The 23,708-nt window shown below is 35.8% G+C and overlaps 2 protein-coding genes across 2 annotated transcripts in view; one reads left to right on the forward strand and one right to left on the reverse strand.

Annotated features, from left to right (window-relative positions):
* LOC126771694 (uncharacterized) overlaps window positions 1-23,708 on the forward strand; it is a 207,146-nt gene that overhangs the window by 40,737 nt on the left and 142,701 nt on the right. The gene's annotated exons all lie outside the window — the stretch shown is intronic.
* Window positions 4,913-23,708, reverse strand: part of LOC126771583 (chromosome transmission fidelity protein 18 homolog) — a 46,086-nt gene continuing 27,290 nt past the window's right edge. The window contains exons 15-16 of the mRNA XM_050491541.1: window positions 10,742-10,796; window positions 4,913-5,784 (exon numbers count right to left, since the gene is read on the reverse strand). Coding sequence (XP_050347498.1) covers window positions 5,681-5,784; window positions 10,742-10,796 — 159 coding nt within the window. The 3' untranslated portion in view covers window positions 4,913-5,680. The remainder of the gene's footprint in view (window positions 5,785-10,741; window positions 10,797-23,708) is intronic.

A 23,708-nucleotide genomic window follows, 5' to 3' on the forward strand; every position in this document is an offset into this window, starting at 1 on the left:
AAGAAATATATTATTTCAATCATTCAAAATAATATGTCAATTTAATGGATTGTTATTAATATTATAAAATAAATCATATTTTTAAAGGATACTAATTTTATGAAATATCATTTAAAACGAAGATGCCTGTTACAATTGATATATTATTTTTCGTTATTTTTTATTTATTTATTCCCACACATCTGTACCAATGATCACGAATACTTATTATACCGAAAGAGTATTTGCTCTCAAAATAAGAAAAAAATGTAAGTAATTTTGTTTACTTGGACTAAATGTGTAGCGCCGGAATTATATTACAGATGAAAATATAATATTGTATCTAAAACATCAACCGTGTTTTTATTATTTTAAGGTGCCATAAAAATTAATTTGCATAATTTTAAAGGGCTTACAAATTAAAAATCATTTATAGTATGTATGTGTAGTAAAACCGGACGCCATTTTGTAAATACGAGAAAGAGAGGATAGAAGTTGAACTGCATTATGCACAAGACGTGGAATTGTGGCGTCTGGTTGTTTTAATTAAAATTGTATATAATATGTTGTAGCTAGCTTGCGTAGATACCCTCAAGTGTTTAGTTGTTTTCATTATTAAAAATAAAAAAATATGATGTACATGTGTCTATGGCCATTTATTTTAACCCTTTTTTATCTACACTAGTTATTTAAGCATCCGTTTTATTCAAAGTTAAAGAAATTGAAATATTTAAGTATATTTTTTATGAATAATTTAAAAAGTAACCAATCGAGTCGTAATAGCAACTAACATACAAACAAAAAAAACATAACTAATGAAATATTATTAGTAAGATGTTAGTTAACTTTGTAGCGCTTTTTTAAGCAAATATGTGTAACGAAAAAATTAAGAAGACGTTTAGAAACGTTATATTCATATTGATAATCTTACAATCACTTTATAAATACCTATTAATTAATTATTTAAGATATGACTACACGTATTGGCTTTCGGTAGGAAATATTTTTAACAACAAGTTTTTTTTTATTTAAAGATTATTTTGCAATATTAGATTATTTTACATGTTTTTATCATGTCTAAATCTAGTATTTGCTTAACTAATATAATGTAATACTAATTGAGTGTAAAACCATTAAAAAGGAGGTAGGGAGTTTTATAAAGAAATATATTTTATTGATAACAATTAATCGTTACAAACTAATTGCATGCATGCTACCGTGACACTCTGACGGACGGCCTGCCGATGCAGGCCTCCATTAATACGAGGATTACCAGGGTACTGAGAACCCCCCTAGTCCCGGCGACGCCTATTGCGTCGGAGGGAGAAGGTGCGCATAACGCCTCTTTCTTCTCCACGGTCTTCTTCGGCTGAGCAGGTCTGCAGCGACGTCCTTTTCCTGCTCCCGCTACGTGGCCTCCTTCTGGGACATCACACTTTCACAAAAGGAGACCATTTCCGACCCGCACTCCTCGCTCCCGAGCATCGCGTTGATGATGCTCGGCAAGGAGAGGTTTCCGCCGACAACTGCCGCCAGGGAATGCCTCTGGGATCCCACGCGGCACACTCCATCAGAATGTGTTGCGCCGTGTCGATAGGCGCACCACACTTGTGGCAGGAAGGTGACACTTCCCGCCGCGCTATCTTGTGCAGGTACTTACCGAAGCAACCGTGTCCGGTAAGTACCTGCGTTAACCTGAACGACAGTGGAGACGTACCGCCTCCACTGTCGCCAGGCCCGCTGTGGGGGACTCCAGGTCCTCCTCCCATCGGGCTACCAGGGCTTGCTGGGCTAGATCCCTGATCCGCCGAATAGAATAAACCCATAGAATAAACTCCTGCGTACTTATACACTCCTATTTTTTGAAATAGAATTTGTCTAAATATTTTAGATTTTAATAACAATTAATTGTAAAACAACTTGTAAAGCAATCTCACTTTAGGTGCTTCGGTCATAATACAAAAAAACAAAATTAATTTCGAAATTATCTTGGCAAAGGCTTCTACTACTTACAGGTAGTCTCAGCATGCATTATCACACAGTAAATATTAACTAAACAAAAAACACCAATAAGTCACATATACGTAAAAATTAACACATAACAAAATTGAAAGAAATAGAATTTGTTAAAAACGTTAAATATTAAAATATATATCACTTCATTACTTTGTAAGGCGATGGAACGGATACTAAACAACCAAGAGATCCATTACATAGAAGATCACTTTCTAATTAATGATCGTCAGTACGGGTTTCGACCAAAACGGTCCACAGGTGATCTTCTAGCGTATGTTACACACCTCTGGGGTGAAGCTATCGACAAGCATGTGAAATCGTTGGCTGTTAGCCTCGATATCTCCAAGGCTTTTGACAAGGTCTGGCACAGAATTTTTCTCTCCAAGCTGCCGGCATACGGTCTGCCTGTTCAGCTCTACACCTAGATAGCCAGCTTCCAGTATAAGCGTAGCCCTCGTGTTTTAGTCGATGGTTGCGCTTTACCATACCATGTAGTGAATTCTGGGGTCCCCCAGGGATCTGTGTTATCCCCCACACTCTTTCTTTTGTATATCAATGATATGCTCTCTCTTGGGAACACACATTGCTATGTTATGCAGATGATAGTTCAGTGTATGGAAGATACCACGGACGCGCTGTAGCTGAGCGAGAGGAAATTAAGGAGAGGCGAAAGTATCTTGTTATTGGACTCCCTCTTCCCTCTTTCTATGGCACTACGCTAGTAATACAAAGCAAAATCGCCATGCTGGTGATTAACGTTCGTTGCGACCTTCATCCAAGGGATTACATCGTATAAATACTGCTTCACGGAAACTCGGAGTTCTAAACAAGGTGCGGCATTTTCACGCCACAACAACTGTGCCTGTTGTACAAAACTCAGATACGGTTTTGCGTTGAATATTGCTCGCACCTTTGGGATGGCTCCGCTAAGTACCTACTGGATCGGTTGCAGCGACGTGGGGTTCGGATTATTGGTGACGTAGTAAAGTCACAAAAAATTAAAATTGCATCTAGAGATACTGAGCACTTACTATTGGCTGTATCACGGCGAGTGCTCTGAGGAATTATTCTCTCTAATTCCTGCTTCCCCCTTCCTTCACCGCCTAACTGTGACATCAATTCCATCGCACACAAAGAAATTTGGTAACACCTTTCTTTTTCGCACTTTAAGTAAATTGAATTCTTAACCAGCTAACGTCTTCCCCCTCCTGTTACAACCCGGGTTCCTTCAAACGAGGCGTGAAGAGGCAACTTGCTAGCAGGCAAAGCGGGGGCGGCCAGAACATTCTTCCCGACTGTACTGGCCGTCGTCGCGTTTGGATTCTACTACCACTTACCATCAGGTGGAGTAGTCATTTGACTTCCCGGCAAAATATAAAAAATAAATAAAAATTGACTGACTCTATACCACCTGACTCAATACCACTGATTGAATAGTACGACTAGTTAAATACTTACAATTTTTTTTGTCTCAAATCAATTTTTGAAATACTAATGTACAAAACATATTTAATGAACTAAAATTATTTATTGTAATTAGTTTCAAATAATTATTTGATTGATTGTAAGAGTAACCACCGCGTATCTTGCGGATTTTTCTTGGTGGAATTCAGAACAGGTAGCCCATTTTATATAAAGTAAGTAAAGTAAAATAATTATTCAAAAGTAATAAGTAAGTAGCAACCTACTTGTATAAAGTATATTATTTGGACAATTAAAATTCTGCTCTATTAAAGATGGTTTTTATATATAAATTTGCGAGTCTACAACTTTAACGATATTTCAACTGAATATATTATATATATATAGAACCGGCAAGATGCTCTCAGTTACTAACCAAACGTTAAATAATTACGAAGAAGAACAATGATTCATTAAACAAAAGTCATTTGTCATAACATTTGACGTGAACACTCGTAAATATATTTGTGATGAATTTATGAAGTAAGTTCGGAGCGGATTTCAACGCTTACGCTTTTAATAACTCTAATGCAGGTGATGTCGGCTGTTTAAAGTTTTTGAGTTATAGCCGTTGATGGAAGAACAATGCATTAAATTTTAATGCTTTATTATTTAGCTATCAAGACCCAGCTGCAACTGTTATTCCTACGCTCTATAATATATATATAAGTATGTATGTATGTATATATAATAATATACTGGGACATTATTCACACACGGCCATCTGATCCGAAACTAAGCAGAGCTTGTACTATGAAACCCAGACAACTAATATACCATTTTTCTTTTGTAAATACATACTTAAATAGATAATTACACCAGACTCAGGACAAACCGACATGTTCATGCACACAAATATCTGTTCTGGGTGGGAATCGAACCCACAACCTTCGGCGTGAAAGGCAAGTATCCACCAACCACGCCAACCGGCTCGCCAAATAAATAAAAAAATAAATTCATCACAAATATATTTACGATATTTGTGTTATTTTATATATAGTGTAATGTGTATGCAATGCAATGACTAGCTATCAACGCTCAACTTAAACTATAAGACTTGAAGTTTGGAATTTAACGATTATATTATTTTATAGGGTAGCTGATGGTGTTTTCAATTTTATACATCAACCATTAAGCGTCACTAATTTAATAAAATAAATAATTAAAAACGTAGAAAACAATGGAATACGTTAAAGTAAATATTTATAACGAACCATAGTTTAAGGGTTCTTTATTAAGGCAACTAAAGTTTTTTTTAGTTTTATCAATATAATCGAAATGAAATTAGTTATTATAAAGGGAAAATTTAAAATTATTAAAACAAAATTATCTGTACATATATTTATTATAAAAAAAAATATAACAATAATAATTTACACGGCTGTACAATTTCAAAGGACAATTAAGTTAATTAACGAGTTTAACTCTTACTAACTGTTAGTAGAAAAACAACACAGAAAAATACTTGAGTACAAAGTTTATTTTTTAATAGAACACAATCGGTTTTTGAACTGTACATTGTGCATATTCAATTATTTTATGAATCTCGTCATCTTGAGCATTAGCAGTACAAACAAGAAGATTAATTCAATTTACACCGATATGCTTACCTACTCACTAAGATGATATCGTACCTGAAAACTGACTCACTGATATATTATTAGAACACAACAGTAACAGCCTGTTAATGTCGTACTGCTGAGCTAAGGCATCCTCTCCCTTTTGAGGTTTGGAGGTTATTCCACCACCCTGCTCCAATGCGGGTTGGTAGAATACATATGTGGCAGAATTGCAATGAAATTCGACACATGCAGGTTTCCTCACGATGTTTTCCTAAACCGTCAAGCACGAGATGAATTATAAACACAAATTAAGCACAAAACTCAGTGGTGCTTGCCCGGGTTTGAACCCACGATCATCGGTTAAGATTCACGTGTTCTAACCATTAGGCCATCTCGGCTATTATTAGAACAGCAATACAAAATGTTCCTCATTGAAAAAATCATATGTTTTTATCAGTTTTTGGGTGATTCAACTTTATGAATGTTTAATTAAATTTACTTTATTATATATACTAAACGATGTTGGATTGATCTGAAGATGGACCCAACTGGACGCGGAAGGTGGATGATCGCAAGCTTTAGCGCCTTGGGTGAGGGCTTTTTCCAGCAGTGCATTGCGATTACGATGATCATATATACTACATTTCTTAATTATACGTATGTTATAACAAATCACGTAGATGGACACTGCGACGCACAGCGTTGTTGAATCCTTCTCTGTACTGGTAGAAGACGTTGCTTGAAGATATAACATCGGTTACAGCATCTGAGGAATAAAACATATTTAGAACCGTTCGAGTGGTGACGGATGTATTAAAAGTTTTTTAGATGATGACATGTTTATCATAAGCTGCAGCTAGTATATATACATTTTAGGAAAATGGCGGGTGCTCAATGGATGCGACTAGCACATGACCGGGAGAATTGGCGCGCCTGTGAGGAAGCCTATGTCTAGCAGTGGATTAATGTGGGCTGAATATGATGATGATATTTAAAAGAATAACTAACTGTCAGACAAATCAGCGCTCATCCCTAACTACTGAGGCTAGCATCATGAGCTAGACCTGCATAGGCAGGCCGTCCGTCAGAGCGTCACGGTAGCATGCGTAAGCGATTCCTGGCATTTTACAGAGTAGGATAGCACTATGGAAGGATTTTAGAAAATGTTTCCATAAGGTTGTAATAAAGTAATATATAAAATAATAATAAATAAATATAATATGATAAAGGGGTTAAAAGTTTGTATGAAAATCCTTCAAGAAGAGCTATTGAAATTGGTAGTAGCAATTCTGAATTATGACGCAAGCGAAGTCGCGGGTAAAGTGCTGGTACAATGCATATCTCATTCAATGCGCCACTAACCTTGGGAACGAAGATGTTATGTCCACTGTGTCTATAGTTACACTGGCTCACCCATCCTTCAAACCGAAACGCAACAATACTAAGTATTGCCGTTTGGCGGTAGAATATCTAATGAGTGGGTGGTACCCACCCAGACGGGCTTGCACAAAGCCCTACCACCATATAGCATATAATTTTTAGTATATTACTTATAGTCATTAATTTATTATTTTATAGGCCTTAAGGTATTTAAGATGAAAACCAGTCAAAGTCGTCGGCGGGAGGCGTGCGCCTGAACATAATCAACTTGTATAATTACTAGGAGGCCGAGCCTGTTTGCACACGCTAATAGCTCGCATTGTGACGCCCACCGACTGCGCTGAACAAACCTATCGCATTATGTAATCTCTTGCGAGGGGGATTTGGAATACCGCGTGCAGTCAAGAAACCTACGTTGGTATTTATATTATTTTTCAGCAAGGAAATACTTTTTTTGTATACCAGTTTCGGTTAATATAACTCTGTAGTCAGTTGGGTCTGTAACTTGTATAAACAGGATTTGAAGACTGAGGTAAATCTTTTATTTTAATGGTGAAATTGACGTCTTGTAAAATTTTCTATATAAAAAAGGTAAAATTCCAATGTAATTTTTTACTTGAAAGTTGACATGAAAAAGACAATGTATAAATAACACTATACAAAAAAATTTATTAATCCGACTGTTTTTGAACTGAATAACTCAGGCTGTCTAGCCTCATAAACTTGCTACAAGAACAAAATACAGTTAAAAGTATAAAATAAAAAGCAAGCAAAACCATTGGGCAATATTCGTAGGGACCCGTCAGTGTTGAATCAACTTACACTTAACCGGTTCACGTTAATAACTCTGCTTTACAGCGAGACTCAGTAACTAGTGTAGCATTTTAATTTAGGCAGGCTTTATACGGACGACGGTGAATTAATGGCGGAGTTGATGAGAAGATCGCTTTAATGAGCTACATTCATACGAGTTTTAATAGAAATAGTTTTTGAAAGGGATTCAATGTATTCTCACCGTCGCGTTTTTATTTAATGATTTTTTGTATATATTTTTATCTCAATAACGTTCATATATGCTTATAATAACCGGCTCGATTATAACCCGGTTACCATAAACAATTTTTTTTTTATTATAATTAAGATTAAAACAATAATGCGTTTATGTTACGGATAGTATAATTGTCTAATAACCGTTTACATTTTCTTGTTGAAACACTTGTGTCTAGAATATGTCATTCATACATTTATACAATACATTATATTACATTATCTATTATTCGTAGACTTCTAAAAAGTAGTAACTGAATTACGCCTTGTAGAAAATTATACTATTCATAAGCAAAATTATCGTTTCTTCAATATAGTAACCGGGCAATAAAATATAAATATAAGACATGAAGCTTTATTCAAAATGCGATAACGAATTTCGTATTAGAAAATAAATCAAAACTTAAATTTGAAAATCGTAATTATTATTTGTAATTAAATTCATTAAAATAATTGAATCATGAACGTAATTTGAAAACATCTAAAGCAGACATTTTAAAATAACAAACAAATTAGTTTCATCATACACAAATAATAATATTGGCATTAGTTATAATTATCGAAACTCAATCAAAATTCAGAAATCGATTCAACGTTGAATGTTAACTTAGAATTAATAATATTTAACTTAAATCGATTGAAACGAACACAATGGGAGTAGTCTAAATCAAACAATGAGGGGATTTCGTTTAACAATCAACTTAGACCGCTACATTATAACTTGGTCGGTGTTACTTCGGAGCAATGGGTCTGGTAGATATTACTTTATTATATGTTTTATTTAAATAATAGAGGTTTAATGAAGATCGTCTGGCAGAGTGATAGTCAATTAAATTCTGAGAGAATGGTAACGTGTTTGTTTCTTTATATGTGTATTTTTATTGAAGGAGGGATGAGTAAAGCACAATTGTTGTACAATGTCAATAAATCATATCTGTAAACATCGTTAAATAGTGACGTTATCATTGATAATCTTTGTAATATAATTTAATATTCAATCAACATTTAATACTATATTTAAAAATAAAACAAATAAATTAATGTATTTTTTATAACATTCGTTTCTATTCTACAACTTAACGTAGCATCGTAGAAGGTTGCTACGTTAAGTAGGATCTGTACTTAATTGATGATTTGTAATTTATTTAAACAAAGAACAATTAATTCAGTCGAAAACCAATCGTAATATTATCTAGACGGAAGCATGGAGACGTATCAAATGTTCTCTTCCAAGCTGACGTTAAAACTTGTAGAAGATGAATTTTCACTCTATCCCATTACAAATCGCGTTGAGACTATTAACGAGGCAAGTAAGCGCGTCAAAGCGATTGTTATAAAGCGATGGATGCACGAGTATCTAAGCGGATTTTGAGTTGGCTTAGAATAAAGGCCGGTCTATAAATGCTACAAAATTGCTATTTACACGCTTCATAACAAACCATATGGAAACAATTGAAGTAACTTATTAATTACATAATGGAATATGTTTATTGCAGTTATATATTTTTTTTAAATATATTATATCAAAGCCAAAATGGCTCAATGGTGACAAGTTAACAGAAGGTTTCACCGGATTCAAACTACAACTGAGTTTTCATGCCCTTCATTTATGTATGCTTTGAAATAAACTTGTCCTCGGATGAAATTTTGTCACATGTCTTTCTACCGCAATGCATTGGAGCAGCGTGGTGGAATAAGATCTTAAATTCAGAAAGAGAGGAAATATTTGCATAGTTTTTGGCAATTTACAGTCTTTTATTTATATTACATTTAGCTAGATTAAAATAAAAGTTGATAAAGCGATTGCGCATTTGCAGTCTTAATGCTTTCAGTTAATTTTTCCCAGGCAACCTTCAATGAAAAAAAAAAACGAATAAATAAAGACCGTGTGTTACTAAGCCTGCACAGTATGTACGTCATCTTAAGTAAGCCGTAATATGATATAATGATGATGACCTGACCGACTTCGTCCAGAGCGGCAAATCTCAAGAAAGATTAGCCAACTGTGCAGGACATATTATATATAGTGCACAAGTGTGTGCGGAAAAATAGATAAAGTCTCTATTATATAGTTTAGGCGCATAACCGACGGCTTTAAGTGCTTTCCGGGGCACGGGATTGTATACACTTCCAAACTCAGGGCTACTACTGAAAATCTTCAGCAGAAAAACCCAATAACTTTTTATTGGCCCGAACTACAGTTTGAATCCAGGCCCTCGGGATCTGCGGCCTTATGTCTGCCATTAGATCAACGAGGCAGTCCACAATACTTCTTATTGTTATTATTATTTGTCGGTAAGTTGGTACAGAACCTTTTGTGCGCGAATCGACACACAGCATCTTAAATTTCCTTTACCTACTTCGTATCTCACGTGTCTAATGTTAAAAATCGACTTCGATTCTATTATAAATGTTTTAATTAATTGTTATTGTTAATGGCGTATATTACTTTATGACATTACGCATACTTGGCAAAAATAGTGTAATTTTCTATGCGAATTCTTTTAATATTAAACATATACAATTGTAATAAAATTGTGTTATATATTATAATTGTTAATTTTTTAAAGATATTAATATTCAATAGTGAACTCCAACCCTTTTAACAAAACAATTCCAAGATGTCTATTAAAACGTTTCCCCGACCGAATTATACGTTTAATATCCAAAATGGTAGACAATCGGTTAGGCGCGGACAATTACGGCGGGATCAGGTGTTCGATTCCGGCGGGTGACGTCAAATGAATATTAACAACCCTTCCCGGTGGCGTGCGTAATTGAAAATAATAGGCTCACTTGTAACATTATGTGATAATGTTGGGAATAATATGTAATAACGACATTGCGTATTAGTGACTTCCATATCACATAAAGTATTTTATCTTAATTGCGAACGTGAGTTAGCAAGTTTACTTTAATGTTTTAATTTTTAATTTCAAAGACAAAGGAACCGCCTGCCTATTTGATAGTGAATGCTGCTTCACAGCCATTGATTATTCTCGCCTCCGAATGTATTATGACGTTAGTTTATCTCATAGCACAGTTTGAGAAAATAAATAGTGTGCTGAACATCAATCAAATTGTCTTTTTTTTATTATTTTTTATAAAGCAATTTACTACTGCTTTGAAAGAAAAGAAAATCTACCAGTATTTACGCGTTGTGATGATTATTAATATTATAAAATGATATTTAAATTGTTTGTATGATTAATTACACATATACAAATGCACACATGCACATTTTATAATAACCCGTGGACATATGTATGTATATTTATATGTATTACAAATCTTACCTTGTTTATGTACTTGAGATATCGGAACGATACGCCCGAAGAAATCCTTATGAACCTGAAACAATACAAAATAAGTTACCATATGTGATACAATAAACACGCAAAAATACTTTTAGAATACAAACACTACATGTCTCATTACTCCACTCATAAAACCACGTCGCGTCACAGTACAATTAAAAAACACATTTTCCTCTAAATTGCTTTCTGCACTGCGCCCGCGGCCACAACACATTGCCGCTCCAATTAGAAATCACAACGAAACGGCCACACATATCACACATCTCCCCATTAATACCTCACCCTATTTCCGTACCTATTTTCAACCAACTAAAGACTAAAATAGCTTAAATTATTTTGCTTAATATTCAGAGTTTTATTATAGAACCTCGATGTACAATATGTACGGTAACAAAATCATCTATGCAATATTAACGCACGGCAATATGGCATCTATGCTTGTGGGTTATGGTGTAATTTAGTGTGAGTTTTTTTTTAGTTGGTTGGATGTTTCGAGTAGTTTATGTAGGTAAAGTTGAGTGTCTAGATGTGAGACATCGTTAGTGGTGATTGTGGTAACGATGTTGTTACACCTATGTTCCGAGTGGAATGTTCTCGACTCAAGCTACGAATTATTATCACGATGAGGTTTTTAGGTAATTATCGTATTTTTTTTAAATGATACATATTTTAATTACTTAAATTGGATGTAATATGATAACCTTAAATATTAGTGATATTAATAGTGAAAGTAAATTTTGGCGTAGATACGAAACGCGTTCGTAGCACTTCGTAGCAGTGATATAAGTCGTAATACATATTAAATTGTATATATTTTTTATTGAAATAAGTAACGAATCTCCATCAATTTTTAATTGTAAATATTTAAAAATATACATCATTTTAAAATTTTCAAATTTTGAAACCTTTGTTTTTACTACACAACGTAAAATAAAATAAGAACGCTATTATAACGCTAACGGTTACGCTATATATCAGATATATTAGATAGCCTAGTGGCAAAAATACTTAAACAGAGATTGCGCATTCAAACTTGGACAAATATCTATAATTTTCATGTGCATAAATTGTGATTATATTAGGAATAGAAGGAAAATATCATGATAAATTTTTCTGTACCGAATAACATTTGTATCCAGCATTGGAGCATGCTTTCCTTTTTTGTATAAAATAGGAAAGCGGACGAGCAGATGTGCCATCTTATAGTTAATAGGCACCATCGCTTATAGACATTGGCGCTGCAATATAAACCAAATCTTGCATCATCAATATGCCACTAATCTTGGGAACTAAGATGTTAAGCCCCGTGGCATGTCACACTGGCTAACTTACCGTTTAAACCGAAACACAACAATAAGTATTGCTGCTTGGCGGTAGAATATCTGACGAGTAAGTGGTACCCATACCCAGACGGACTTGCACAAAGCCATACCACCAAAGAAGAGAAGGCATTTGCCCAGCAGTGGGACATTAACATGCCATTAGTTTGACTTTTATTACGATATCCATATCAAATAAACATTCAAATAAACTATAATCGAGACAAATAAGATCGATCGCAAAACAATATCAGAGCCGAAGATCGGGCAATATCAAGCCAATAAGTTGTTGGTTATCCGAGTGAGATCGACAATAACATTGAAACGACTCGAAGCCTTGGGCGCTGGTTGTGAAGCACGCGCTGAAGCGAACAAACCGCTCGGAACTAAGAATATTTATTGAATTTATTCATAAAATATGATAAATGAAAAGAGTTATTACTGTGTTTTTAAGTTGTCGATATACTTTACTTTGGATTTAAACGAAAATTATTAATTGATCACCTTTGTCACTCGACTGCCCTATATGTGAGTTTATTCATTTCACTATAACTTTTTAATACCTGAACAGTTTTGGATGTATCGAATAGTTATCGTTGAGGTCTTTACATCATTACGAAGGACAACAACTTTTTTTTTTAATTACGACTTATTTTTATTTTGAATATTTAATTTTAATTACTAAAGAGCAATACAATCTCATTATATAGTGTGGGCCCAAATCCTCATTTTAAATATTATAATATAATTTTATTATAAAATATATTTAAGTTCGTACTTTCAAAACATGATTATTTGTTGTTTATATAATGTCATTTAAAATGAACCAGCTGTGTCCTATGTCACTCCCGTTACCCTCTTATATTTTAATGTATATACAAATATGCTTATTTCATTTAAATTAAGAATACTTTGTTTACAGTTTGCCAGGTTTGTTAATAATGGTCATTGCTTTGCTATTAAAGATTCTACCACAATAAAAAAAAATTAGGAAACATATTTTTAATATTAATATAGACAACAAATTAATAAAGATTTATTTGGTATCGTTGAGTACATGACACTTATGCCTTGGGTCAGAGCATAACTTCGTTGTATAGCAATATTTCTGATTACGGCCTCAGTGCTGGCGGTAAATCGCAACACACGCGAGCATAAACACAATTTTCTTCTCATAAAAGTTATCCTTAGACATTACGACATACGTAACGCCCATCGATCGGTGATTGGCTTGGAAGTGTATGTTATATCGTTATTGTCAATCACGAGATGATCAAAAAGTCCTTATGGGGTAATAGGATTTCACTTCTTTCTTGAGCCCTTCCGTAATATGAGGCGTTTATTGTTTTAAACAAATACGCATATATGTATCTAACTATGTATCTGTAGTTTTACTTTAAATTAGCATATGCAGGTGACATATAAAATGTTTGTGTACATAAGGCGTTAAGAAAACACCTTTTATAATTTTCTTGTTTTCTTTATATTTGTAGCAGAACGAGTGTTTACCCATAAACAATCTCCACTATCTCATAAAACTTAATCATAAAAGCAATTTTGAATCGTCATGTTATACGAGTAGTATTGAATTAAAAGCTAAATTTGGAATCGGATTTGAACTCAGTAGTCACTCATTTTCACCAATTTCCAAAGGTAAGTTAGTTCTGAATTAATTATATTCATACAATCTACAACCCCTTAATAATATATAATATTCTAAGCTTTGTGTGAGCGTATGATACTCTTGCATCTCAACATTGTATTTCAGCAGTCAGTCAACACATTTTCCGCGCGACTACGTACCGGGTGGGGCGGGAGTGAGGTCGCAAACAATACAATCACGACCAATCTGCCGCGCAAATAGGAAAATAGAGTGCACGATGAGGCAGGACCGGCTTTGATACGAATTATGTTTAAATTGCTTTTATACATGGAGGGTTGTCTGAAGTAATTCACACTTATTGTTTAACGGCAAGTTATCATTTACTTATTAGAATTGTGATTGTGCTATAAGTAAATGATTATTTTATTTTGAGTTTTTAATTCATATCGTGCTCGGCCCTTGAGAAAACCTGCGTCATATTAAAATCTGCATAATCTTTATGGGGTTACAGTTCGGTTTATATTCTGTGTTTTTTTCGCATATGCACATGCGAAAACATAATGTTTTTTTTTTCAAAACGAAACAATAATAATAATAACGTTCTGACCAAATCGTTAATTTTAAGGACCAACCATCTTGTTCTATTGCACAAGCATGTGCGCCAACGCCGCTGAGAGAGATAACCGCAGGGTCAAAGGTTTTTCCTACATTCCTAGGCAAAAGAAAACTTATGCCTAGTCCCTACCTCGGAGGTATTATTGATTTTTTTAGCAGAAATTTTTAATATATTTTATTAGCTTACACAGCGATTTGAATCCAGAACCTCCGCTTCCTTATAAGCTAAATGATACAGTGGGTAAAACAAAAAAGAAAAAATAAAATAAAATTTGATTCGTTATTTTACAATATTATCCGTGAAAATTAAATGGGTATCTGTCATTGTTTTGAAAAGTATATACGTATGTATATTGTTTTTAACTATTTACGCAATCAGATATATACGGATGTCCTGTTTTGATGGAAACAAATCTGCGTATTATTTTACCTAAACAGATAACACACAATAATTATTTATAAATATATCTGTAGCGAAGAGTATTTATGAACAATGATAGATACAATTTAAAATCATCCCGAATCCGGTCCCAGTTTCTTTCAAGATCAGGTCGTATCGTTTTCGAATCCTCTAGAATCCGTACAATTTTCCGCCGGTCATTTTTCATAGTTTCTCGGAGCCCGAGGCCCGCTCCCAATACTTATTTGTCCGTAAATACACAATACTTACGATATTGTGTTTACGAGCGATACGAACGGGAGGTTATTTGGAAACTTTTTATGGGAATAGTGAAAGATAAATTGACAAACAATCCCCGGAGAAAGGGTTGAAAGGTTTCGAATTGTTAAAATGTAAATTATTTCGTATTATATTGTTATTTCTAGCTAAGAATACTAATATTATTAACGGCTTTGTGTCTATACTACAGAAATTATACTCCACCAAAACTCACAATTACATCCCTAATATCTGTTATTTTACCAAGATTCTAAAACAAGTATTACTTAGGTATTACTTAACAGTTATATTTTGCATTCTAACAGTATGTTATGGTATAGTAATTTTGTGAAGTAATATCAAATAAATCAATAATAAAATAAAATACATGTAATTGAGTGCCGAACTATGAACGAAAGAATTTGGTATCAACCGAATTCAAATTTTCATGTGCTTAATTTGTTTTTATTATTCATATATTTGCTTGGCGGTGAAGGACAGCATAGTAAGGAAACCATGAGTCAGATTAAAATTTACATAATGTGGATCCACAAAACCGCATTGGAGCGAAAGAAACAGTCGTAGCTCAGCAGCGAGTTTACATTAGAATAAAAATTAAGATATTTATAAGGAGAATACAACTAAACTTGTAACTAAACTTGAAATCGCGGGCGGAACCATAAACAAAACAAAATGTATTCCATAATTGTATATGTTTTGGTTTTCCATTAAAATCATGGAATAATAAAAACATCTTTTGTTCCTCAAAATCCTATTGATATTGTAAGTGGTCTTCATATTATTTCTAATGGTGGGTGTAATATAGTAGAGCGGTAATATATCGTCGGATAGCCGACCTTTTAGCCCATAAACAATGCACAAAGGTCCAACGATAAAACTAAAATATTATGGAAATAACGGTTAAATACACTTGGCCCGTGTCCTCGACTTTTTTTCATCATTTTACGTCCTTAAATCATACATGTATTTTGTATGTATAATATTTCTTCCTGTTGTATTAATAAATTACATAATTAGTCTTTGTAACGCATCATTCTTTTCTCTTTTTTTTATATTCGCCGGGACGGCAAATGACTCTACTCCACCTGATGGTAAGTGGTAGTAGAGTCCAAACGCGACGACGGTCAGTACAGACGGGAAAAACGTTGTGCACTAGCCGCCTTCGCCTTGCCGGCCCGCAAGATGCCTCTTCACGCCTCGTTTGAAGGAACCCGGGTTGTAAGAGGAGGGGAACACGTGAGCTGGTAAGGAATTCCATTTTTTGGAAGTGCGACAAAGAAAGGAGTTGCCAAATTTCTTTGATCGCGATGGAATTGATGTCACAGTTAGGCGGTGACATCGAGAACCAGCTCGCGTGGACTTAAGAAGGAAGGGGGAAGCAGGAATTAGAGAGAATAATTCCTCAGAGCACTCGCCGTGATACAGTCGGTAGAAAGCGCTCAGTGCTGCTATCTCACGACGCAATTGTAAAGGTTCAAGGGTGTTTGTAACCTTTACGTCGCCAATAATGCGTACGGCACGTCGCTGCAACCGGTCCAAGGCCTCAAGTAGGTACTTAGCGGAGCCATCCCAAAGGTGCGAGCAATATTCCACGCAAGACCGTACCTGTGTTTTGTACAGCAGGCACAGTTGTTGTGGCGTGAAAAAACGCCGCACCTTGTTCAGAACTCCGAGTTTCCGTGAATCTGTTTTTATAACAGCCTCGATGTAATCCCTTGGACTAAGGTCGCAGCGAACGTCAATCCCCAGCATGGCGATTTTGCTTTGTATCACCAGCGGAGTACCACAGAGGGAGGGAAGAGGGGAAAATGTTGACTTTTTCGCCGTGAGAGCGCATACCTGTTTTCTTGGCATTAAACTCAAAAAGATTATCAGAGCCCCATTTGGCGATGAGTTCTAACGTCCTATCGAGTTCAATGACAAGATCCTTCCGCCTCTCCTCAATTTTCGCTCGCCCAGCCACTGCGCGTCCGTGGTATCCACCATGCACTGTACTATCGTCTGCATAGCAATGTATGTTCCCAAGAGAGAGCATATCATTGATATGCAAAAGAAAGAGTGTGGGAGATAGCACAGATCCCAAGGGGACCCCAGCATTCACTACATAGAATTGTGAAGCGCAACCATCAACTAAAACACGAAGGCTACGCTTGTGTAGGAAGCTGGCAATCCAGGTGCATAGCTGAGCAGGCAGACCATATGCCGGCAGCTTGGAGAGAAGACTTCTGTGCCAGACCCTGTCGAAAGCCTTGGAGATATCGAGGCTGACAGCCAACGATTCTCCATGCTTGTCGATAGCTTCACCCCAGAGGTGTGTTACGTACGCTAGAAGATCACCTGTGGACCGTTTTGGTCGAAACCCGTACTGACGATCATTAATTAAACAGTGATCTTCTAGGTAATGGATCAGTTGGTTGTTTAAAATCCGTTCCATCACCTTACAAAGTACTGAGGTAATAGCTATTGGCCGATAATTTGCCGGGTTAGACCGATCCCCTTTTTTGGGAACCGCTTGCACATTAGCTCTTCTCCTCCGGCACACATCCCGAAGAGAGAGAAAGTTGGAACAGGCGCGTTAACACAGGAGACAGCTCCGCTGCGCACTTCTTCAGCACTATGGCTGGTATTCCATCGGGACCGCTAGCTTTCCGTATATCGAGTGATTGCAGCTCCGCACGCACATCACGTTGCCTGATTTTGATGTCAGGCATCGTATGGCCACAGAAGGTATTATAGGTGGCAGCGCACTACAATCATCGATGACGGAATCATCGGTAAAGAGTTTAGCCAGGAGATCAGCTTGCTCTTGCGGACTGTGAGCTAGCGATCCGTCCGGATTTCTGAGCGGTGGCAGCGAAGGTTGGCAGAAATTGTTTTGCACAGACTTGGTCAGACGCCAGAAGCTACGGGAGCCCCTAGGGTGCGAAACAAGGTCATGACCAATCTGTACAATGCGCTGTGCATCTGCTCTCGTGTATGCCTTTCTACAGGACTTGGAATTTTTATTGTAGTTTGCTTTCAGAGAGTCAATGTTAGATGCCCCGCTAATGCAGCCGTTGATCCACTTGCAATATGCCGCCTCCTTAGATGATACAGCATCGGTACATTCACGAGTGAACCAACGGTTACGCGTACCCCTACTGACGAGATCTGAGCTAGGAATGTAGTATTCCATTCCCAACATGATCTCGTCAGCAACAGCAGCGGCACTAGCTGTCGGGTCATTCCCACTGAAGCAACGTTCCTTCCAAGGGACCGACGCATAGTAATCGCGCATTCCGTCCCAATCTGCCGACTTATAGTGCCAAACGCGACGTTTGCATACCGCTAGTGGCGGCAGCTTGGCCTGTAAAAGGCTGTGATCCGAAGAGCCAAGAGGAGCCTGAACCACAACCTGATATTCCACCGGGTGAGAAGTCAGCAGAAGGTCCAGTAGAGAAGGTGCTTGCCCATCAATGTCTGGGATCCTGGTGGGCTGATCAACCAGTCTCTAATCGCTACACTTCAAATGTGCAATGTAAGTTGTAACAGTAATAGCCTGTGAATGTCCCACGGCTGGGCTAAAGGCCTCCTCTCCTCTTTTTGAGGAGAAGGTTTGGAGTTTATTTCACAACGCTGCTCCAAAGCGGGTTGGTCAAATCAAAACAGCAGTACTTAGTATTGTTGTGTTCCGGTTTGAAGGGTGAGTGAGCCAGTGTAATTACAGGCACGAGGGACAAAACATCTTAGTTCCCAAGGTTGGTGGCGCATTGGTGATGTAAGTGATGGTTAACATTTCTTACAATGCCAATGTCTATGGGCGTTGGTGACCACTTACCATCAGGTAGCCCATATGCTCGTCCGACTTCTTATTCTATAAAAAAAAAACAATTAAATACAAGAGGTCCTCGCGTGTAACTACAGGCACAAGGGACATAACATCTTAGTTCCCAAGGTTGGTGGCGCGTACCTATTACATAAATAAATATATTTCTACTTTTAAGTAATAATAAGTAGTAATAATAACAAAATATCTTTTTACAAAACACATTTACAAATATTACATTAGTTAAAACGATTTCTTATAAAGTTAAAATCAATAACCGATACTCCCTAAAGGGGATGAATGATCGATGTCGGTGAATTAAATATAAAATTCGACAATTATATTAGACGGAAATTTCACGAAGCGAATTTATAACTTCGAGCGTTCAACATAAACAAGATAATGTTATTATAAAGTATTTTTAATAACTTTAAGTCAATGACATAGCAATTTTAATATGAAATATAAAGTTGAAAAAATAACGGCTTGTAAATGTCCCACTGCTGGGCTAACTCCTCCTTTTCTTTGAGGAGGTTTGAATGCTGATTGCAGGTTTCATGACGATTTTCGTTCGTTTGTTCGTTTTTGAGATTAGCGCGAACATACGGACAGATGCGTCGCAACTTCTATTTATATTTAATATATACATATATGTTTTTTTTATTTTTTTTATTTATTTAATCGATACACCACAGTATTTGAAATATGGCACTTAAAACAAGAATACGATAAAATGACAGATACAATTTCAAACACTTAATAGGTATATACAGCATTAATAGTTACGTTAGCCTCCAATAACAATTTTTTTAACAATACTCTATTTAATAAATACTACAGACTGCAATATAACACGCTTATTAATTATTTGACATTCAAACAATTAGCAAAAAAATAAAAAAAATGAAGTAAAAAAAATAAAAATAACTAACAATAATTACAAACAATGATAATATAAGATTTATAGAGATAATACCGTAATTTACAAAGTTCTAATATTGAGTAGAATATAACAAACAAAACACAACAGTAAAGATATCACAATCACAATAAAGCTCCCAGCGTTAATTTTTTGCGAAAAAGAGGTAGTGAGTCGTGAAAAATGTCAATGCCATCACTGTTGACTTTATTATATAAGTTTATGAGGTGGTTGAGTGGAGAGTATTTACCTATATTTGATTTGGAAGTTCGAGAGGAGAAAATTTTTTTTAGAGGTTGTCTAGGTGCAGTACGTGGCACTGCTATGTTAATATTTTGTAGTAGATCTGTTGCATCCAAGTGGTTATTCAATAATTTATAGAGAGTAATTAGAGAGGCAATTTCGCGGCGTTTTTCTAGAGTGCACAGTCCAAAATATTTTAAACGTGATTCATAGTCGGCCTTATAAGGGCAACTGTTACTTCTACTAGCCAGTAATTTTGTAAATTTGTGTTGTATGCGTTCTAACCTTTCAATGTAAATCTTATAATGCGGATTCCATACTACAACCGCATATTCTAAAGCGCTACGTATAAACGAATTGTACAAAGTTATGATAGTTGCCGGTCTCTTAAAATCATTGCAGTTACGTCTGACAAAACCGAAGCTTTTCCAGGCCTTCGTGGCAATATGATTTATGTGAGTGTTAAATTTAAGTTTGGCGTCGATCATAACACCTAAATCACGAACAACCGAAACTTCCCCGAGCGGTTTGCCCTGTAAGCTATACTGATGTCTTATTATGTTTTTATTTCGCGTAAACTTAATAAACTGGCACTTATCGACATTTAGTTCCATTCCATTCAAATCACACCATTTTTGTATGGAGTTTAGATCGTCTTGGAGCAATTTGCAATCATTCATGGATGTTATAGAGCGGTAAATCTTTAAATCGTCAGCAAAGATAGAACATTTGCTGTTCTTGATGTTTTGTCCAGGCGATGTTTTATCATTGGATTATGATAGGAGAACAGGTAGTTAAACTATTAACAAATTCTATATTAATGGTCTTTTTTTTTTATATAGAATAGGAAGGTGGACGAGCATATGGGCCACCTGATGGTAAGTGGTCACCAAACGCCCTTAGACATTGGCATTGTAAGAAATGTCAACCATCGCTTATAGCCAATGCGCCACCAACCTTGGGAACTAAGATTTTATGTCCCTTGTGCCTGGCTCTGGCTCACTCACCCTTCAAACCGGAACACAACAATATCAAGTATTGCTGTTTTGCGGTAGAATATCTGATGAGTGGGTGGTACCTACCCAGACGAGCTTGCACAAAGCCCTACCACCAGTAAAAGTGAATCATATTTAAATTATATATTAAATTGGTATAGTGCCAAAAATATTTCTTAATACCTGGTAGCGTTTTGTAGACATAGCAATGATGTGAACTATATCATTGAATATATTGAATAAGTTGATTTGCTACCAACCATTGCAGCTACAATTGAATACATGTACTTAATTATTGATTTTATCAAAAATTAAGCTCTGAGCCCTTCGTATTGCTTGGGAAAAGTGAGTATTTTTTTTTCATATACATAAAACATAAATATTTTTGTAACGTTACAGTCCTTGCTGGGCAGCATTAGACACCGTCGGCGTCATTGACGCGAACGGCGTCAGCGTTGCCGACCCGAACGCGCTTCACCTCGACAGGAGCCAAACACATCCGATCAGCGACACCGGCCCGAGTGTGTTCCGTTTAGTTTATTACTTTGAAAGAGCGGAAAGTACCACACCAGAAGTTTTCACTTCAAAAATCGTGGTGTTATAAATGTATTTATTTATTGTTATACAACTGATTATATTTGTTGATATAATGTAATAAATAGTATAAACCAAGTTATTTCGGAATGTCACAAAAACTTGCGCTATTTTTACTTTTCATTTTATACTGATGGCACAAACTAATCAAGTCAACCCTAAATCACAAAAGAAACACCAGCAGACAAATTGCAGTTAACCCGTGCGGGTCATTCCTCATTACGCCTGCAGCGCCTCGGTCAAAGAGACCTGCCCTTCAATGTTTGCCCTAATCAAACTCACACAACAATATGGCACATGTTTGAGTACGATAACCGCATCGCAACTGTTCCAATTTTAAAAAGTTTTTTTTTATATTATAAATATTATAAAATGGTAGACCGTGGATGAAGTGAGTTAGCACACTCACCCTAGAATGTTTACTTTTATATTTTAGTTTACGTAGCAGTTGTCTACAATGCATACACTTATTTATGTAATTGTTCTGAATATTTCTTCGGCAGCTATAAAGGATATGATATAGTATCAGATAATTTTCGTAAAATGTTATAAACTTCAACATTAATTGAATAAAGATAAAACATGTGTCTAAAAATGAAAAAAAGAAAATATTGCCTAAAACCTAAGAATCTTTTTTATACGTACCACATCTCTTTATCGTTTTAAAAAATTTAAATAAGCGAAATTACAAAATATTGCAATACTTTTAACTATGTATACGCAAATAAAATTAAAACTAAATGTATGCAAAAAATAAAATTCCTACGTCTCACTAGGAAGGTATGCCAAATTGTCGTTAGTGACAAATGCATAAAACTATAAAGCCAGTAAAAGATTTTATTATCTGTTCAACCCACCCGTGAATATTTGCGTTACGCTCGTTTAGCAAGTCGCTCGGTTTCCGAACGGGTAGCCATCACGGCGCCAGGAATAATGTTACGCACTTACACGTCACGCCCCAGGCTCCGCACATGGCGCGTTAGCAATTTCGTAAATTACACGCGTGTTTAAATTTCGAACCGCATTATTTGAGCCTATTTGAATTTAGAACCACCGTTCGGTAATCGGACTAGGATTAGTGACAAGATTATTTACAATAATAGAGTGCGAGGGGACGGAAAATTGGGACCGTAATCCTCGTAATGCGGACAGAAATGAAAATTGGTATGTTCGTAATGTCAAATGACATTACGGAAGTCTATTTCGGGATGTTAGCGATAATTTGATAATATTAAAACAATAATCACATAAAATTCAAATAATCCTGGAATTACATAAATATTAATGTCATAGTATAATATTAATGTCTTAAATATTACTATAACTATTTATAATATCTTTATTCAACTATAGCCTGAAATGGCTTAATCTTGTTGAATGTATTCAAGTACAAGCATCCAAATTGACGTTTATAAATAAAAATTACACTTGTCTCGATAAAATAATTAGATATAAAAAAACACATAGACGGGCGAAGTTTATATCAAACTATTAGGAAATTTAAAAAGTCGTAAGTATGTACCAACTTATTAATTAACGTTCGATTTACGAAATAAGATTCAAGATGGCCTAGTGGTTAGAACGCGTGAATCAAAACCGATGATCGTGGGTTCAAACCCGGGCAAGCACCACCATCTCGTGACGGTGAAGGAAAACATCGTGAGGAAACGTGCATGTGTCTAATTTCGTTGAAATTCTATCACATGTGTATTCTACCAACCCGCATTGGACCAGCGTGGTGGAATAAGCTCCAAACCTTCTCCTCAAAAGGGAGAGGAGGCCTTAGCCCAGCAGTGGAACATTAACAGGCTGTTACGGTACTGTTACGAAATAAACTGCGTATTGTTCTTATATTTATATATTATTAATAATTACACTATAAATATAATTGTACCGAAAGATTGAAGACAAAATAATAACAACAGTTGGCGGACTAAATAAACGCGAACCGCCGTATGTATGTACATTGATGCAATTCGCCACAAAGGGGTTGCAGCGTAAAAACTAGCTAACAAGCGGAGCGGTGCGCCCGCGGCGCTCTGACGTCCTGTTCCCATTGGACAAAAAAGTTTATTTGAAAATCGAATACGTTCTTCAATTCAAAATTAAAATTCTGTGAAATATAGTTTCAGACTTAATGGAGGTGTCGTCATCTAGTTATACTAACATTAATG

This window comes from Nymphalis io, chromosome 11, assembly GCF_905147045.1.
Source record: "Nymphalis io chromosome 11, ilAglIoxx1.1, whole genome shotgun sequence".
NCBI lineage: Eukaryota > Metazoa > Arthropoda > Insecta > Lepidoptera > Nymphalidae > Nymphalis > Nymphalis io.